At 42.5% G+C, this 19,642-nt stretch overlaps 2 protein-coding genes and 1 pseudogene across 3 annotated transcripts in view; 2 read left to right on the top strand and 1 right to left on the bottom strand.

The window, feature by feature from the left end:
* Positions 1-1,711, top strand: part of LOC120053215 — a 39,167-nt pseudogene extending 37,456 nt beyond the window's left edge.
* Positions 1,712-3,936: 2,225 nt separating this feature from the next.
* LOC120053909 (transmembrane protein 170A-like) lies at positions 3,937-7,653 on the bottom strand. The gene is made up of 3 exons (XM_039001214.1): positions 7,375-7,653; positions 6,416-6,586; positions 3,937-6,279 (listed from the first exon to the last, which is right to left on the bottom strand). The coding sequence occupies exons 1-3, from the start codon at positions 7,514-7,516 to the stop codon at positions 6,149-6,151; spliced, it is 444 nt and encodes a 147-aa protein (XP_038857142.1). The 5' UTR covers positions 7,517-7,653; the 3' UTR covers positions 3,937-6,148.
* A 230-nt stretch (positions 7,654-7,883) lies between these two features.
* Positions 7,884-19,642, top strand: part of cfdp1 (craniofacial development protein 1) — a 70,464-nt gene continuing 58,705 nt past the window's right edge. For both annotated transcript variants that reach the window (XM_039001213.1, XM_039001212.1), the window contains exons 1-5: positions 7,884-8,250; positions 8,467-8,599; positions 9,953-10,184; positions 10,363-10,493; positions 11,676-11,801. In XM_039001213.1, coding sequence (XP_038857141.1) covers positions 8,184-8,250; positions 8,467-8,599; positions 9,953-10,184; positions 10,363-10,493; positions 11,676-11,801 — 689 coding nt within the window. In that variant the 5' untranslated portion in view covers positions 7,884-8,183. The remainder of the gene's footprint in view (positions 8,251-8,466; positions 8,600-9,952; positions 10,185-10,362; positions 10,494-11,675; positions 11,802-19,642) is intronic.

The following is a 19,642-nucleotide window of genomic DNA, read 5'->3' as shown; positions in this document are numbered from 1 at the left end:
CCCAAGTCCAAAACGAATTCACAGCAACGCACTGTATTATACAGAGCCATGATCACATGGAACTCCCTTCCATCTCCAATTACTCAAGCAAACAGCAAAATGACCTTATAAAAATGGATTAAACAACATCTCATGGAACAGCAGGGAGTGTGAGGGAACACACACGCACACAGACACACACATAATTTCTTAGCTATATTGTTTGGATAATATTTTGTTGTATTGTTTGTATGTCGTTGTATTTCAAATTTGTGTGACTGTCCTTGTCTATCAGTGTTTTTTTAGTTGTCATGTCCTGTGTTTTTTGTGGAACCCAGGAAGAGTAGCTGCTGCTACAGAAAAAGCTAATGGGGATCCAAATAAATAAATAGTCTATCATCCTTTCCACCTTCCCCTATGGTAGCACTTCACTAAAAACATATATGCGTCACTGTGTACAAATACATCGAAAAGCCTAAACGTGTTCATTGAAGCCCTGTTACATTATGTATTTGAGGCAGGTTGTTCATCTTTACTCTTCCTCCCTCCCATCAGAGCTGAAGTTAGCATTGCCATGGTTGCAGAGGTCACCAGTCCAGAAACGTACCAACCTGGGGGAGCTCCCTACCTGTAGTGAGATCCAGCTAGAGGGAGAGGAGGGTGAGTATGGGGGCAGGGGTGCAGGATGTAAGGTGCAGGCATCGGTGGGGGAAATAAGAACAGTTGCTGACTGAACATATGGTTTGAAAGGTAGATTGAGTCAAGATATCTTGAAGATGAGTGTATGGTTGTAAAATGGATGCACTTCTTGAGGCACTGTGCCAAATTTACAAATGTTTAGTTTGGGGCCTATGAGCCTTGGCCTAATGGGCATATGCCCACTTGCTCCTCCTCCCTCTGCTTTGTCCACATCTATTTGTCTGTAAAAATAATAATAACTCACCCACCAGGGCCTCAGCACCACATGCACTTTAGAGACATTACCATCCTATTACATCTCATATACTAATCACCTTCAATTACAGAGCTGGAGGAGGACTGGATATCAGGTCCCCCATGGTACAATTAATGTGAAAGATTTATTAAAGCCATGCTTCATCATTATGCCCACAACCCTCATGCAGCCCTCAGTCAATATCTACATCACAGCATGCTATAAAGTGCAAGATATTAAAGTCTAGAATTACCTTGTTTTGGATTAAACAGAAATGATTGCTTGAATAATACTAATCTAATCAAGAAACAATTGCTTTTCTTTTCTTTCAAACTTTGTTAGGTTTATCTTTCTGCCTGTAAAAAGGCAGGTTCCATCTTGTTCTGTGTTGTCTTTGAGATTAAAAATCTCATCTCTGCTTTGTCTAATCATCCAAACAGCAGGTGAAGCAGGGAAAGAGAGGACTGGAGAGGGTGAGGGGAAGGACAGCCGGCCGGTAACAGAGGACAAGCCAGGGCCAAGCCCAGTGGGGGCCAGTCAGGTAGAGGGAAAGAGCACAGCAGAGAAGAGGGGTGAGACGGTCTCACAGCAGCACACAGCGCAGGCAGAAACATCAGACCAAAGAACTGAACCCCCCTTAATGGAGAAACACATGGACTGACCTGCGTAGAGTCTATTTTCTATCTTGCACGCCAGATTATGTAAAAAATAAACAAATTATGAACAAAATGTTTTAAAGAGTGTAAATCCATACCTATACTTGTTAATAATTATTAAAAAGTTGATTCTGAAGTGTCATCAAGAGCACTGTCATCACTGCTCGTATGCATGACTGTTGGTAGGGGAACTAGAGCAACATGACTGTTGGTAGGGGGAACTAGAGCAACATGACTGTTGGTAGGGGGAACTAGAGCAACATGACTGTTGGTAGGGGGAACTAGAGCAACTTGACTGTTGGTAGGGGGAACTAGAGCAACATGACTGTTGGTAGGTGGAACTAGAGCAACATGACTGCTGGTAGGGGGAACTAGAGCAACATGACTGTTGGTAGAGGGAACTAGAGCAACATGACTGTTGGTAGGGGGAACTAGAGCAACATGACTGTTGGTAGGGGGAACTAGAGCAACATGACTGTTGGTAGGGGGAACTAGAGCAACATGACTGTTTGTAGGGGGAACTAGAGCAACATGACTGTTGGTAGGGGGAACTAGACCAACATGACTGTTGGTAGGGGGAACTAGAACAACATGACTGCTGGTAGGGGGAACTAGAGCAACATGACTGCTGGTAGGGGGAACTAGAGCAACATGACTGTTGGTAGGGGGAACTAGAGCAACATGACTGTTGGTAGGGGGAACTAGAGCAACTTGACTGCTGGTGGGGGGAACTAGAGCAACATGACTGCTGGTAGGGGGAACTAGAGCAACATGACTGTTGGTAGGGGGAACTAGAGCAACACGACTGTTGGTAGGGGGAACTAGAACAACATGACTGTTTGTAGGGGGAACTAGAGCAACATGACTGTTGGTAGGGGGAACTAGAGCAACATGACTGTTGGTAGGGGGAACTAGAGCAACATGACTGTTTGTAGGGGGAACTAGAGCAACATGACTGTTGGTAGGGGAACTAGACCAACATGACTGTTGGTAGGGGGAACTAGAACAACATGACTGCTGGTAGGGGTAACTAGAGCAACATGACTGCTGGTAGGGGGAACTAGAGCAACATGACTGTTGGTAGGGGGAACTAGAGCAACATGACTGTTGGTAGGGGGAACTAGAGCAACTTGACTGCTGGTGGGGGGAACTAGAGCAACATGACTGCTGGTAGGGGGAACTAGAGCAACATGACTGTTGGTAGGGGGAACTAGAGCAACATGACTGTTGGTAGGGGGAACTAGAGCAACATGACTGTTGGTAGGGGGAACTAGAGCAACATGACTGTTGGTAGGGGGAACTAGAGCAACATGACTGTTGGTAGGGGGAACTAGAGCAACATGACTGTTGGTAGGGGGAACTAGAGCAACATGACTGTTGGTAGGGGGAACTAGAGCAACATGACTGTTGGTAGGGGGAACTAGAGCAACATGACTGTTTGTAGGGGGAACTAGAGCAGCATGACTGTTGGTAGGGGGAACTAGAGCAACATGACTGTTGGTAGGGGGAACTAGAGCAACATGACTGTTTGTAGGGGGAACTAGAGCAACATGACTGTTGGTAGGGGGAACTAGAGCAACATGATTGTTGGTAGGGGGAACTATAGCAACATGACTGCTGGTAGGGGGAACTAGAGCAACATGACTGTTGGTAGAGGGAACTAGAGCAACATGACTGTTGGTAGGGGGAACTAGAGCAACATGACTGTTGGTAGGGGGAACTAGAGCAACACGACTGTTGGTAGGGGGAACTAGAGCAACACGACCGTTGGTAGGGGGAACTAGAGCAACACGATTGTTGGTAGGGGGAACTAGAGCAACACAACCGTTGGTAGGGGGAACTAGAGCAACATGACTGTTTTTTATATTAACAACCATCACTTGATGTACGAAGCTACAAAATACTACACAAAAAGTATTGACAAAACCTTGATTTAATCATTATTCTAATAAACAGCAGTGTTTCGCCTGTGAAGTGCTTTGAAAACATGAAATAGCCAGGAAGACCGATATTATCTCACTTCTCAGTGATGTGGATGTTTCATGATGATCATAAAGCACCAGGCTGTCTCATGGTGCCTGCCAGGAATACATGGAGTACAGCCTAGACAGAGTTGCCCCCTCATCATGAGTGATCTGTGTGTAGTTTCTCCCTGGTAACACCACATTACTCCATCCGACCGCCACCGAGCCGTGCTGCTACTGGGACTTGGCTGGTGGAGGTAGTAAAAGCACAGGAGTGCCATCTGTGTGTGTGTATGGAGAGGCAGAGATGGAGCAGGAGATAAATAATCCATCTGTGGGGAGGTCTATACACACTACCAAGGTGTAATGCAGTAGTCAAAATGAGTTGAAATCAATACACCACTCAAATAATAACCTGAAATATTTTATTACATGAAAATATTAACAATTGGCACTTTAATTTAATGTAATAAAATCAACCTTGTCTTGTAAAACCAAAATCAATCCATAGATTAAAATCACATGGGCAATAAAGAGCATTCATTTATTTAAAGCAAGACAAACCAACTAGCTATATAACAAACAGTAGGTAGTGTGCAGTCATGCTACAATAAGGAAAGTTAAAGAACTTTAGAAAAATAAACATTCTGTGGAATTGAGGTGTTCAAGGCCCAGATAAGCAGAGCATGGCTTTCAACATGTCACCCCTCATGATATCACTACCAGACAGAAGAACAGCTCTAGCCTGCTGCTAAGAAACTTTAATCACCACAAATCTGTCTACATTACAATAATGAACCACTACCAAATAGTGTGATGGCCAACCATCCTCATTTGTTCCTATAACCAGTCCATCACACTAGTGTTTTGAAAAGGATGTGGTTTTGTTACTGCACTAATGACCACTACACTGCTGATAGTTTTGAACAATATGCATGTAGCCATGCTGAATAACAAAACATAAAAAGCTTTTTGTTGGACTGTAATGCTTGATTTCACTAGTCTGCTACTCTTGGCTTAGAATAGAGACATCTGCAAAGCTGTGCTTTTCTATGGTGGATTGGGACTTTTTTCTCGCTGAGTTGGACTTTTACCTTGTTTTTACACACGGCTCATGATTTATAAGTCTGGACACAATACCGAAACCTTTAGGGCTCTATTCAATCTGTATCACGGAAGTTCAGCATTACAGCACAAATCAAATTTAAAGGCAGCGTTTCAGCATTAGCAGAGACTGCATTCACAGTAAACACTGCATATGTCGGCTCAATCGGAAATTACCTTTACACCCCGAAATCTGTAATGCTTCAGCGATACAGATTGAATAGAGCCCTTAATTAAAGTAGGATTTTGGGACAAGGGGGCTATCAGTTAAAACTAAAATCAGGTGTGCATTTGTTTTAGGTTCTCTTTGGTAAAAAGATTGAAGAAATTCCACAAGGAATTTTAAGGAAATCTGATTCACATTCATGGTTTAGAGTGAGGTCGCCTCTTATTAGTTTAGCATAATCAATGCCAAAGTAACAATATATTACACTATTCCTACATACTGTACACCTTTACCATCATTAAGGCCAATAGAACATTAGCAAAAACTGAGCAATGCTGCGAAGGTTCTCAAAAGAGATTAAATTATATAAGCACACTGACGCCACCAGAGAACTTAGAACAGTCTGCAACTTATGTGTAAAGAGTCCTCTCAGAAAAAGTATTTTGTATATACACTGATATAACCCACGAATCAACTATCTAAAAATACACCAACAATATTGAAAAAATTATATTTAAGGAAAATAAAATAAATATGAGATTAGTCAACATTATTCCCTATGGTTTGCTCAGCAATATACAAAGAGATTGGGAACTTGCAACTTTCATTCTCTTCATTGTCTCCACTTCTCTCTATTGCCTCTGCTTACAGAAGAAGCTGGAATGGACTTAAATATATATATTTTTTAATTATAATTAGACACACCCCAAGTTGGGATATGAAGAGAGAGAGAGAAAAATATACACGTGGAAATAACAAAGCTTAAAGTTGTAGCTATGTCTGACTTAGATATTTATACTTCAATATCATCGAGCACTGTGCCTCATTGTGAATACATCACACCTCAGTCAAGACATTGTATTTAAGCTGATTGGTCTGTGGTGGAACAGAGCAGACAATGCTCTCCTTTAGTGTTTGTCTGAAGGCATGCACATCAGACTTGTAGTCTTTACCAGGTTGTGGAACTATTGAGACAGTAAATGGAGTGTACTCATTCAAATTGTAGAGCACAAATTTCCTGCATGCTGGAATGTTTCATTCTCAGCTATGTGTATGATACATCTATAACACACACAATGAGAAGGCTTGTTCTGAGTATAGTGCAACAGCAACACACAACAATCTGAATGAAAAATAACACACATAGAAAAACAGAGAGCCCCTGGCCAGCCCTGAAATATACCACTTTGGCAAATAATCATGTATCAAACAAAGTCATCCGGTAACAGATATAGAAAATAAGGCCTCTGAAGGAACAGCTTTCTTGCATATGCCGTCCTGCTGATTGCATGTTCCCCCCCCCCCCCCTCCCCCCTCCCCCTCTTTGAGTTCCTGTGTCCCAGTGCTAGAGTGTAGCTAGGACTCTTAAAAAGGAGATAATGAGGACACAGAAGGACTGGCCCACTCCAAACACCAATGCCTCCAAGGAGATCATCCTCTTCCCTGCTGCTTTGTACACCCCAGCAATGGCGGCACCTACATGCACAAAGACATTTTGGGTTTTTGAAAAGTATAAAATAATTTGAACACTGACTCAATGAGTAGTTTATGTCTACGTGTACAATAATGGATTATGTTGATGGCTTATCAGAACATGACGTGAGTAACTCACTGGTAAGGACACCACCACACACAGGGCCCACGATACTCATCAGTATGATGGCAATGGGCATGAAGCGGGCTATTTTGTGTTGTCGCAGGGTGGCGAGGGCCAGGAGAGCAGCAGGTAGGTGGAACACCAGTGAAGAGACAGCAGCCCACAAGAAGACTCCATACCACATCTCTGAAACAAAAGGAACTAAGCAGTAACATATAGCCTTGCTAGGTTTAGCAGAGTTTACAGACATTACACATGCCTGTTGCCTGACATGTCTTCTGAATTAAATACTACCCTACCCAGTACCTATTATGTTAAACTGACCCCTTAATCACCCTGCAAAATAATCCAAGCTGCTAACGATTACACATATATATAACATCTCTCACACACATTAATATATATATATATATAAAACGTTTGGTAATATATACATAACGTTAGGTAATCCATTAGAGTGTGTGTGTGGGTATGTGTGTATATATATATATATATATATATATATATATATAACAATGCTTTCTCTCAAAAAAGACAATTGATGGCTACTCTAATGGATTACCTAACGTTATGGGTAATTTAAAGTTGTCCGTTTTGCACAATAATATTTGTTGTTATTGCCAGCTGGCTAGCTAGCACTTGATTAGCTAGCCAGCTAAAGTTAACTAGTTAGCTACTTGTTTAGCATTCACAATAGCTAGCTACAGTAGTAGCCATGTTAACTTATCTAACTAGTAGCTATCTAGCTAGCTAAGTAGCTCAATAATAATGGACTAACGTAAGGACCCAAACGTTACGACGCCTTAGTTTAGGTTTAGCGTCTATATGAATGTGGTAGCTCACTAAGTAGTATTACTAGCTACGTTAAATCGGTTACCTGGATAATAGTTAACGAAAAATGTACGTTACAAAGTTTATAATAATGTTGTTCAACTGGCTAATGTAGAACAGAGGGGCTGTGGAATGAATCTCACCTGAGAAGTCGCTAAGCGATGTGTCGTTGCCTCGATTGGTGCCATTTTTCCTAGGGACCAAATTCAAGCTAAGAATTTGCTGCACAAACCCAATCTCGTTATATCCGTTCTGCATGTCTAATGCACAGAACACCACGAGCATGTGTGCGAGACCACGAATATCCGAATAACACCATCAGAACATTAATGTTGGATCTAGCTAGCAAGTCGACAAGGGTTGGTTGATCTCCTGTTATTAGCCGTTAGCTTGATGTCAACACAACTTGATTTGGCGTCACGCCGTACCAGACTCATCAGAGGCGTGGTCACAAAAAGGATTTCACAATTTTGATAAATTGTTGAATACAATTTCCAAACCATATTAACATATAAATATATAATAATGCAATCGATTATGAATACGGTATTCATTCTCCAACAAAAAATAAGCGATAACGCGTCTTTCCTAACGATCGATTGATCCTGTGGACTTGCCGTAGTAAATCGGGAAGTCAGATAAGCAGCTACCATAGAATTACACAAGGATAAATATACATCCGCGCTCCTTTCTGTAGCTAGTCAACAAAGCCATACGTTTTCATATTGTAGATAGTTGTGTATTTGTTTGTTATTGTAATTGTAGCTATAATAAACTATACAGCTAGAAATATTTAATAACTTTATCGGTTATTTTGTAACCGCGTGATAGCTACAGACAGGGTTCGTCAGATATCCGGTGCTTTGTAATTTGCTAGCTAGCCAGTTATCCATACATTTACTGCTGTGTTTACTATTGGCAGAAAGTGTAGGCTCTTTCTGGAGGGGAAATTATGAATTACTCAGATTATGATTCCGATGGCTATTCTTCAAATGCAGATCAAGACTATGTCCCATCTGGTAAGGTTACTTCCACAAACAGATAGAAATGCAATGCTAGTTGAGCAGATATTTTATTAACGTTACACACATGACAGAGAATCATAACCTTATACAGTAGTTATGCAATATTTCCATTGTATGTGTCATATTCTTCATGTATGTTGCTTGATGATAATTAGCTACTGTATTTGTCATTCAATTCAAGTCTTACCATGATTGTTGTGTGGTTGACAGATGACAACCTCAGTGAAGATGACATGAATCAATGTGTGAAAGAAGATGGTCTGGAAGGGGTTGACCATAGTAGCCAACAGTCAGATAATGTCACCAAGAAGAAAAAGAAGAAATGCCAAGACATTGGCATGAGGTGAGTGATTCAACACTTTTGTATTTGGCTTCGTTTTTAGACCAATGGTGTCAAATCAAATTTTATTTGTCACATACACATGGTTAGCAGATGTTAATGTGAGTGTAGCGAAATGCTTGGGCTTCTAGTTCTGACAGTGCAGTAATATCTAACAAGTAATCTAACAATTCCCCAACAACTACCTAATACACACAAATCTAAAGGGGTGAATGAGAATATGTACATGTAAGTATATGGATGAGCGATGGCCGAGCGGCATAGGCAAGGTGCAATAGATGGTATAACATACAGTATATACATGTGATATGAGTAATGTAAGATCTGTAAACATTATTAAAGTGGCATTATTTAGAGAGCATTGTATAAAGTGACTAGTGCTCCATTTATTAAAGTGGCCAGTGATTGGGTCTTAATGTAGGCAGCAGCCTCTCTGAGTTAGTGATTGCTGTTTAGCAGTCAGATGGCCTTGAGATAGAAGCTGTTTTTCAGTCTCTCGGTCCCAGCTTTGATGCACCTGTACTGACCTCGCCTTCTGGATGGTAGCGGTGTGAACAAGCAGTGGCTCGGGTGGTTGATGTCCTCGATGATCTTTTTGGCCTTCCTGTGACATCGACTGCTGTAGGTGTCATGGAGGGCAGGTAGTTTGCCCCTGGTGATGCGTTGTGCAGACAGCACCACCCTCTGGAGAGCCTTGCGGTTGAGGGCGGTGCAGTTACCGTACCAGGCAGTGGTACAGCCTGACAGGATGCTCTCGATTGTGCATCTCTAAAAGTTTGTCAGGGTTTTGGGTGACAAGCCAAATTTCTTCAGCCTCCTGAGGTTGAAGAGGCGCTGTTGTGCCTTCTTCACCACACTGTCTGTGTGAGTGGACCATTTCATTTTGTCCGTGATGTGTACGCCGAGGAACTTAACTTTCCACCTTTTCCACTGCTGTCCCTTCAATGTGGATAGGCGGGTGCTCCCTCTGCTGTTTCCTGAAGTCCACGATCATCTCCTTTGTTTTGTTGACATTGAGTGAGAGGTTATTTTCCTGACACCACACTCCGAGTGCCCTCACCTCCTCCCTGTAGGCTGTCTCGTCGTTGTTGGTAATCAAGCCCACTACTGTTGTGTCGTCTGCAAACTTGATGATTGAGTTGGAGGCATGCATGGCCACGCAGTCGTGGGTGAACAGGGGGTACAGGTGGGGCTGAGCACGCACCCTTGTGGGGCCCCAGTGTTGAGAGTGCTTTGTGCATTGATTGCTTCGTTTTGCTCAGTTTTTATTGGAATTTCCATGCTAGTCTGCTGGAATCAGTTGATGACCATCTTTTTACATTATTTTCCTACCACGCTCTTTGTCGATCCTCATAGGAAAAGAAAGAAAGGAGGACTGAAGTTAGAGGAGACAGAGCAGGATGGCAGAGTGGAGGAGCAGGAGCAGGAGGGAGAGGAGGGAGAGTTTTCTGATTCCAGGCCCAAGAAGGAGGTGGACGAAGAGAAAAAGAAGAAGAAAGCTGATGATTTGTGGGCCAGTTTTCTGAGTGATGTTGGTCCCAAATCCAAGCCATCTATTCCATCACCACAGTCGACTACTAAACAGCAGGTATTGTACCAAATCTACAGACATCTTGCCCATAGAGACATCCAGGCATATGATAGTTGGAACCTGGGTTCCTGTTACAGCTTGCTGGTTGTGTACGTTGTTTGCATTGGAGTCAAGTTTTTACTCTTTGGAACACTATAATGTCTAACATCTGTTTTTGTTTTTCAATCTTCACCAGGCTGCACCCACAGACAGACCGAAGAAGTCCACTGCGGCCCCATCAGAACGTCATCATTTAGAGCTTAAACCTAAAGAGCCCTCTAAAGTCACCATCACTAAGGTGTTTGACTTTGCTGGGGAAGAGGTTCGGTAAGTTTAGACCACTGGTGCACTGTGCACATACCGGTAGTAGTACATTCTTTGACCACCAGGTGGCAGTGCAACCTTACATTTGAACCCTTCACATAATGATCCTGAGAAAGTGTCTGCATTCCACAGCATACTGGAGCAATTACATTTCTGAGTTACAACAACACATGTCAGTTTACAGGCCAAATAATTGTCCTGGGAAAGTGGTTTTAGATTAGTCAGGGTCTCACCATTAGTATTATCTATGTAATATGAAACACATTAAAGGACGTTGCTTATTTTCTATGAAAGCCTGAAATCATTGCAACATATGATTATCATTATCACCCTAATGGATGCAATCTTAAAGAATGTATTCCCAGAGGATGTACTGGTTGACCTTAATGTTGGACTGGTCTCTTCCTATCCCTGTCATTATGTCCTATTGGAGAAGAGAGGACTGTCTATTATATCTGATGGGGTGCAGTGTTTCTTTTGAGGAATTTAGAAGACTATGATCCAGTAGAGCCTGGTTGTGTAGAGGGAAAGCTAGAAACGATTGCAGGGTTTAAGGAGGAAAGGGAGAAGAAACAGAAGAGCGAGAGGCAGAGGCATAAAAAATGCATAAAAAATGTCCACTTGGCAGGAGATGGAGGGAAAGGATTGTCCTCTCATTATTACAAAGTGTTGATTCATGTGTGTGTACGTGTGTAAGTGCACATGTGTGGGAGAGGATTCTTGTACAATTTTCTATTTAATTTTTTTTTTTAACTAGGCAAGTCAGTGAAGAACACATTCGTATTCACATGACGGCCTACCCCGGCCAAACCTACTACCAGGGAGGGACTCAACCAAAAGCAGAAAACATATTTGTAGGTTTTATTGGCTTGTAAACAGTGACCAACCTAAGGGGTTAATGAAAAATCAGCCATGTCGGTTTTTGGTTTTAAAAAAAGTATCTATTTTTTCACTGGGGTTATGTTTTTATGTGTATGTGTGTGAGAGAGAATTAGAGAGGTTGGCAATTTGTTTAAGTGCCAAAGCAACCCGAGGCTTGTTGTGTGTTTATCAGTGTGTGTGTCCTTGTGTGTCCTTTTCTTGAGAAATGTACAGTGTTATGTAATTTGATCTCTACTTATGCTCATTAGACTGAGGCCACTAATACAGTCCTGGGTTTAAGTGTCTGCCTGTTACTGTCTTCAGAGTAACCAAAGAGGTAGATGCTGACTCCAAGGAGGCCAAGTGCTTTCTGAAGTCCAAGGAGGAGACACCAGATGTGCGGACTATACCCAGCAGACCAGAGCACTCCTCCCTCGCCCCTGGACCCAGGTACACCCCCCACCCCCCTCCACAGTCACTACCTTACATCACCTGTCCTTCTCTAAGTATCTGACTAGTATAGAAGTTAAATATCACTTAGATGTATAGGAACAGAAGTATTGCCACTGCTTAAGTTACAGTATAATGTGAAATACTGCTTCTTCTACTTTCACCAGCATTCCTTTTTAAATAGGTAGTGAACCCAGTCACATTTCCATTTTCCCATCACTCAACTTCCTATCACTAATTTGTAGTGCATGTGTGTGTGTGCGTGCGCAAATGGCAGTGGTGCCAATTGTGTTTTCACAGACATGTTTGAATAGGCTGTAAAAGGCTTGTGCATGTGTGTAGGACATGAGGGTAATCCTCCCAGGTTTCTCTCCATTGATTTCTGACAGCTCCTACAGCAAGCCTTTGATCCTGTCATCCACTCTCTCTGCTACTGAGAAACCAGGGAATGGGATTACGACTCGCCTTTCACACTGCTCTAATATCAGTGTGTGTTGTGTTTGTGCATATACACTCTACAAAACATTAGGAACACCTGCTGTTTCCATGACATAGACTGACCAGGGGAAGCCAGGTGAAAGTTATGATCCCTTATTGATGTCTCTTGTTAACTCCACTTCAATCAGTGTAGATGAAGGGGAGGAGACAGGTTAAAGGAAGATTTTTAAGCTTTGAGACAATTGAGACATGGATTGTGTATGTGTGCCATTCAGAGGGTGAATGGGCAAGACAAACGATTTGTGCCTTTGAACAGGGTATGGTAGTAGGTGCCAGGCACACCGGTTTGAGTGTGAATTGCAACACTGCTGGGTGTTTCACGCTCAACAGTTTCCTTCCTTTGTGTATCAAGAATGGTCCACCACCTAAAGGACATCCAACCAACTAGACACAACTGTAGGAAGCATTGGAGTCAACATGGGCCAGCATCCCTGTGGAACGCTTTTGACACCTTGTAGAGTCCATGCCCTGACCAATTAAGGCTGTTGTGTTTGGCAAACGGGGCGGGGTGCAACTCAGTATTAGGAAGGTGTTCCTAATGTTTTGTACACTCAGTGTACCGTGTGTGACATATTTGTGTGTGTGTGTACTGTAATTGTGTGTATCATTGTCTTGCTATGACAGCTCCAGCTGCTCTCTTCTCCTCTATCCCGCTCCCCTGCATGACATTACTTCCCTCCGTTTCCATGGTGTTTAATTGCCGAACACGTCTTTCCTCTGAGGCGGTGGCTTGTATCCAGACAGGTAGTGATCTTTGCCTTACAGAATGTACAGTGTGTCCAGAGCCATTTCCTGTTGTAGATGAGGGGAGAGGGAGGGCTTACCTACAGTACGACAACAGGAAGGAGCCATCAGTCAGTCAGAAGCCCTCCCTCATCATCCCTGTAGACCAGACCCATTAAGTTAATTACCTCGCCTTTGAACCACATCACATCACAGCCTGCTGCAGGGACAGGACCAACTTTGTTGTTGTTTTTTATCATCTCCTAACACTCTCAGGATGTTGAGATAACGTTTGTTACATAATGGTGGCGGGTGCTATGTTGTTACGCAGGTCCCATGGGGCTCTCTCTATCCCATGTTACAACCACTAGTTTCCCGCCTGAAACCAGAGGCAGAGAAGTGTTGACTACGGACTGTGTTGTTGCATTTTCCCGCCTTTTGTCCCTTCATTATTTACTCCATCTTCGGCTCTCCCTCTACCTTCCTGTCTGCACCCCATCCTCTCTTGCACTCTCTCTCACTCTATGTCTCTGTCTCCTGTGTCCTGTGTGATTTGAGTTAAGCCTTCCTCTCTCTTTCTCTCTCCCTCTCTCTCTCCCTCCTGTGTGATTTGAGTTAAGCCTTCCTCTCTCTTTCTCTCTCCCTCTCTCTCTCCCTCCTGTGTGATTTGAGGTTAGCAGTGTAGTGGAAGGCCTGAGTCAGCAGGACAGGCCCCAGGCATGTGATCTCCATTGAGTGCAGCCTCTTAAAGGAACATGTGCCTCTGTGCCATACTGTTCAGCTCAGTGTGTCTGTTCAGCTCTGTCTATCTGTCTGTCTGAGCTCCTACTTCACCTAGCTAGTAGCCACTGCACCCCAATTTGGCCCTGCTGACTGCCCTTACAGCAAACAGAAAACCACTCGTCTGCTTTCCCATTCACTCCCCGTCTCCCTCCATCTGTCTTTTTCTCACACACTCTTTCTCACTCTCAATTTGCTATCATTCCTCCTTTTATAGATCTCTTCCAGGGAGCCACTATCAAGGTTACTGTATTGAGCCATATAAAAACCCTCTGTTGTTGCATAAGGCGTCATAGTTCTGCACTCACACCTAAAAACACCAGCCAACTTTTCATCAATCCCTGATCTAATTGAGAGCAATTGTGTTGATAGATTTGATTGACCTGCTGTCATGCTCTGTGGGTAGTCCTGTGTGTGTGTGGCAGGGCGATAGTCTGCCAGAGCAGTGGACCACAGTGGCATTGCGTAATACTGGGGGTGCAGGCTAAGTGCTATCGATTAGAATGCCGCAGAGATTTAGAGCCGCTTGTTGGGAATTCTAATGATTGGTTGATTGATTGCTCTCTGTCTCCGTGGTGTTACCTCACCACTCAACGCCGGGTAACATTGAGTCTGAACACATTAGGGCATACAAACAACACACACACACATTTGTGCACGACTACGCACACATCATCATCGCTACTGTATCACAACAGTAAGACTACTGCACCTACTGTAGTCTTGTATACACACACATATATAGTCTGGTCTGCTTGTGAAGATAGGGCTTATCTTGGGAGTGTTTGTTTCCTGCTGGCAGGGTCAGATAGAGGCTCTGTGATTGTCAGTCTGGGAGTCTGGGCTGGGGGCTTGGAATGGACCAGAGAGCAGCACATCATCTGTCTCAACACAGCTCTCTCTTTCCCTACTATATGTCAGCTCATCTTGATTCGTTCACCAGATGTATTATTGTTGTGTTCTCAATGAGGGAACGGGTGATTGTACCAGTTCAGCTTCTGGGCTACTTTCTTTGACAATTTTGACTTGCTTTGGGAGCAGCCAGCACTCTTTTAAAAGAGACTGGATTCACCCTAACCGCAGGGGTTCCAGGATTATTTCCAGCAACGTTGCGAACTGTTTTAGAGACTGACGGCCTTGGTCTGTTAGTTCTCCGGTCCTCCCTGTCATAATTAGCACCAGAGTGTTACGGATCCCTCCAGAACTTTCATCACGCACACCTGTCCCCTATTCCCACTGATTAGTATTTGTATACATCACCATGGTGCTGTCCATTTATTGTTACAATGTGCGTGTGAGTACCTGTGCTGTGTGTTTTGGCTTTCGTGCCATTGTGGATCGCGCAGATGATTACTGGTCTCATCCCGTGTGTTAATCATTGTGCGCGTGTGTTAGTTATTCAAGGTACTCCTCGCTCTTTTGTTGGGTCTCAAACCTGTGTTTTGTGTACGTGCTTGTTTGGTCTTCATCCCCGTGCCTTTACACGGCACGCCGTAATTTGGGTACAATAAAAAAAACTAGTACGCATTCCTGCGCCTGTGTCCCGAATAATTTTTACCAACGTGACACAGAGGACATGGAAAGCATGTTATCCCCCGTAGTACGGTTAATCTAAGTAACCTCATTTATGTTCCTCTAACCCCTGAATACCTCTGTCAATCCGGCAGCAATCCATGTCAAGATTGAATGTAAGATCTCAAAATATGTCATTCATATGCAATGATTTTGTTATTTGATTTTACAGTTGATATTTTCATACTTACTGAAACTTGGCTTAAACCAAGGATTTTAGTTCTCTAAATTAGTGGTTCCCAAACTTGTTATAGTCCTGTACCCCTTCAAACGTTCAACCTCCAGCTGCGTACCCCCTCTAGCACCAGGATCAGCGAACTCTCAAATGTTGTTTTTTTGCCATCATTGTAAGCCTGCCACACACACACACTATACAATACATTTATTAAACATAAGAATGAATGTGAGTTTTTGTCACAACCCGGCTCGTAGGAAGTGACAAAGAGCTCTTATAGGACCAGGGTATAAATAATAATATAATAATCAATGATTTTGCTCTTTATTTAACCATCTTACATATAAAACCTTATTTGTTCATCAAAAATTGTGAATAACTCACCACAGGTTAATGAGAAGGGTGTGCTTGAAAGGATGCACATAACTCTGCAAATGTTGGGTTGTATTGGAGAGAGTCTCAGTCTTCAATCATTTTCCACACACAGTCTGCTCCTGTATTTCGTTGTCATGCTAGTGAGGGCCGAGAATCCACTCTCACATAGGTACGTGGTTGCAAAGGGCATCAGTGTCTTAACAACGCAATTTGCCAAGGCAGGATACTCTTAGCGCAGCCCAATCCAGAAATCTGACAGTGGCTTCTGATTAAATACAATTTTCACAGAACCGCTTGTTGCAATTTCGATGAGGCTCTCTTGTTCAGATATCGGTAAGTGGACTGGAGGCAGGGCATGAAAGGGATAACGAATCCAGTTGTTTGTGTCATCTGTTTCAGGAAAGTAATTGCGCATCCAACTCACTCAGGTGCTTCGCTATACCACATTTGACATTGTCCGTAAGCTTGAGTTCATTTGCACACAAAAAATCATACAATGATGGAAAAACCTGTGTGTTGTCCTTGTTAATGCAGACAGAGAAGAGCTCCAACTTCTTAATCATAGCTTCAATTTTATCCCGCACATTGAATATAGTTGCGGAGAGTCCCTGTAATCCTAGATTCAGATCATTCAGGCGAGAAAAGACATCACCTAGATAGGCCAGTCGTGGGAGAAACTCGTCATCATGCAAGCGGTCAGACAAGTGAAAATTATGGTCAGTAAAGAACACTTTAAACTCATCTCTCAATTTTTTTTAAAACGTGTCAATACTTTGCCCCTTGATAACCAGCGAACTTCTGTATGTTGTAAAAGCGTTACATGGTCGCTGCCCATATCATTGCATAAAGCCAGAAAATACACAAGAGTTCAGGGGCATTGCTTTAACTAAGTTAACCATTTTCACTGTAGTGTCCAAAATGTCTTTCAAGCTGTCAGGCATTCCCTTGGCAGCAAGAGCCTCTCGGTGGATGCTGCAGTGTACCCAAGTGGCGTCGGGAGCAACTGCTTGCATGCACGTTACCACTCCACTATGTCTTCCTGTCATGGATTTTGCGCCATCAGTACAGATCCCAACATATCTCGACCACCAAAATTTGATGTCACAAAGCTGTCCAGTACTTAAAAAATATCCTCTCCTGTTGTCCTGATTTCCAGTGGTTTGCAGAAGAGGATGTCTTCCTTAATTAACCCCTCATTAACGTACCGGACATATACCAGGAGCTGTGCCAGGCCCGCCACGTCTGTTGACTCATCCAGCTGTAACGCATATAATTCACTGGCTTGGATGCAAAGCAGTAATTGCTTCAAAACATCTCCTGCCATGTCACTGATGCGTCATGAAACAGTGTTGTTTGATGAAGGCATTGTCTGTGTAGTTTTTTGGGCCTTTACCCCCAGCATTGTCCTAGCCATATCTGCGGCAGCAGGAAGAATTAAGTCCTCCACAATAGTATGGGGCTTGCCTGTCCTATCTACTCAGTAGCTCACAATATAAGATGCTTCTAGCCCCTTCTTATTAATGGTATCTTTTGGTTTTGTACATGTCTTACTACTCAAAAGTCATCTTTATTCTCGCTCAAAAAACTCCCGTGGCTTATTTTTCAAATTGTCATGTTTTTTTTTATAACTGCGCAAGAGTGAAGGTTTCCCACGAGAGTAATGGTTAATGTGATTGGATGTTAGCTATTTAGTTATTAGGCTACCAGTATTTGACATTGTGTTGTTATTTCACTGAACACTAGATGGTTTCATTTTATTTTTGGCAGTGAAACGAGGCTACTCAGGTGAGAAAAAAAACTCACCCAAATGTATAGCCCCGTTGGGAAAATATAAATGTACTGTTTGAAAATGTGAAGATTTTTTTATTTATTTTATATATATAAAAAAAAAAAAAAGTGAATCACATTTTTATTTGGCGTACCTCCGACGACATTGCGCGTATCCTAGTTTGGGAATACCTGGTCTAAATGAATCTATCCCTCCAGCCTCTTCTATCGACAGAAATCCTGGCCGTGGTGGGGGAGTAGCCATCATTCATAGACAAGTATATATGTAGCCCTGTGTCATGTTGCAAAATGTCCTCATTTGAGAGTCTTATATTTTAGTGTACCGCCCTCCTAAACCTAATAGTTTGTTCATTGCAGAATTCTCTTACCTGCTATCTTTGGTTGCGCCTAATTATGACAGGGTTATTATTCTAAACATTCATGTGTGTTGCCCAAATAATGAGCTATCTGGGGCATTTCTTAACCTATTAGAACCCTTTAACTTTGTGCTACACGCCACAGGGACCTACGCACAACAAAAGCCATCCTCTTGATCTCGTGCTGTCCTATGGTTTGATAACTTGGAAACTATTGATGTGTGTGTCTCTGACCATCTCAGTATTGTTTTTAAAATTCATTCTCCTCTTAAAAACATCTGTCCCCACTCTCTGGCATCTCTCTCTCTCTCTCTCACAGACAGACAGACAGACAGACAGACAGACAGACAGACAGACAGACAGACAGACAGACAGACAGACAGACAGACAGACACTGTACTCACATACTGGAGAGACTTGGGTCACTCTGTTTTCATGAATATATAATCTGGGTCTATAAGTGTTGAACATCCAAAATATTTTCAGAAAATAAAGATCAAGCACCAAGGAGATAAGATAGCATTTGTTGTGTATTACATAAATTCCATAGTTTATTTACAATAAAGTCAATTTACAAAAAAACACACTGCAATTTGACATACCAGGTATCAAGCAGAAATGGACTTTAAAAATAATTTTGGTGCCCATCAATATTTACAGTATCATAAACTTACAGTATCATATGTATGCTCATATATATTATGTTAACTAATAGCAAAGAAAAGTTTTGGAATTGGCCTAATCAAGACCAAATTAAATCTGTGTGACATGATACCCTTTGGATTTATCATTTTAGAATGTCAGTATAGTAACTAGTACACAGTGCAGGTTTTAATCATGACCAGAGGGACCACCTAAGTGCCAAATTATCCTAGGTAGATTTAAAACAGCATAATTCTGTGGTTCTGGTGAGAACTGGCAAAATGTTTCACAAACTCATCCATGTTGAGGGAGTGTGCCTCCTTGACTCAACACTGAGAATTCCAAGGTTACTTAACATGTTATCAACCATTGTTGTCCTAAGGTGGGTTTTAATCAGTTTTAAAGCTGAGAAGCTTCTCTCGTAAGAAGCACTGCTGACTGGTGTAACAACAGAAATCTTACAAAGTAGAAATAGCTCATGGAAGACCTCTTTATAAGGTTCTAGAAACACAACAAAGTCAAGGAGAGTAGATGGTCTGTCCCTTCCACTTTTCTCTCTCCTATCAAGAAGCCGCTTGGTTTGATGAACCTCATGTTTGAGGTCCTCAATCTGACTCAAAGGTCTGAGCAAAGGCAAACAGGCTCCTCATTCAAGAATGTTGTACTCTTTGGGTTGAGAGACTGGACCCCTTGCATTATCTCGCAATTCTTCTTTGAAAAACGTCTCTGCAGCTCAGCTGTGAGCTGTCACCATCACTTTGGTCACTATTTTTCTGTCCTACAGTGCTCATCATCAATGAGTTGTGAAATCTTACGCTTGTTTTAGGCTGTCTTTTACATACTGTTTGAACACTTATTTTGCAGTGCTCTGCAATCTCTTCAACCTCTTTCCATAGTTCTCCAAAGTAACCCTCACTTCTGTAGTCCTGTAA

This window comes from Salvelinus namaycush, chromosome 9 (assembly GCF_016432855.1).
Source record: "Salvelinus namaycush isolate Seneca chromosome 9, SaNama_1.0, whole genome shotgun sequence".
NCBI classification, from domain to species: Eukaryota; Metazoa; Chordata; class Actinopteri; order Salmoniformes; family Salmonidae; genus Salvelinus; species Salvelinus namaycush.
Note: the sequence above shows the minus strand (reverse complement) of the source record. Positions and strands in the feature narration are given on the sequence as shown.

Bases quoted from the DNA above. Each gene is read 5' to 3' on its own strand.
- LOC120053909 (XM_039001214.1), bottom strand. From the start codon at position 7,516: ATGCTCGTGGTGTTCTGTGCATTAGACATGCAGAACGGATATAACGAG. The intron at 6,587-7,374 runs GTGAGATTCATT...CTTTTGTTTCAG, and splicing joins ATCGCTTAGCGACTTCTCAG to AGATGTGGTATGGAGTCTTC. The intron at 6,280-6,415 runs GTGAGTTACTCA...TTGTGCATGTAG, and splicing joins GTGTGGTGGTGTCCTTACCA to GTGCCGCCATTGCTGGGGTG.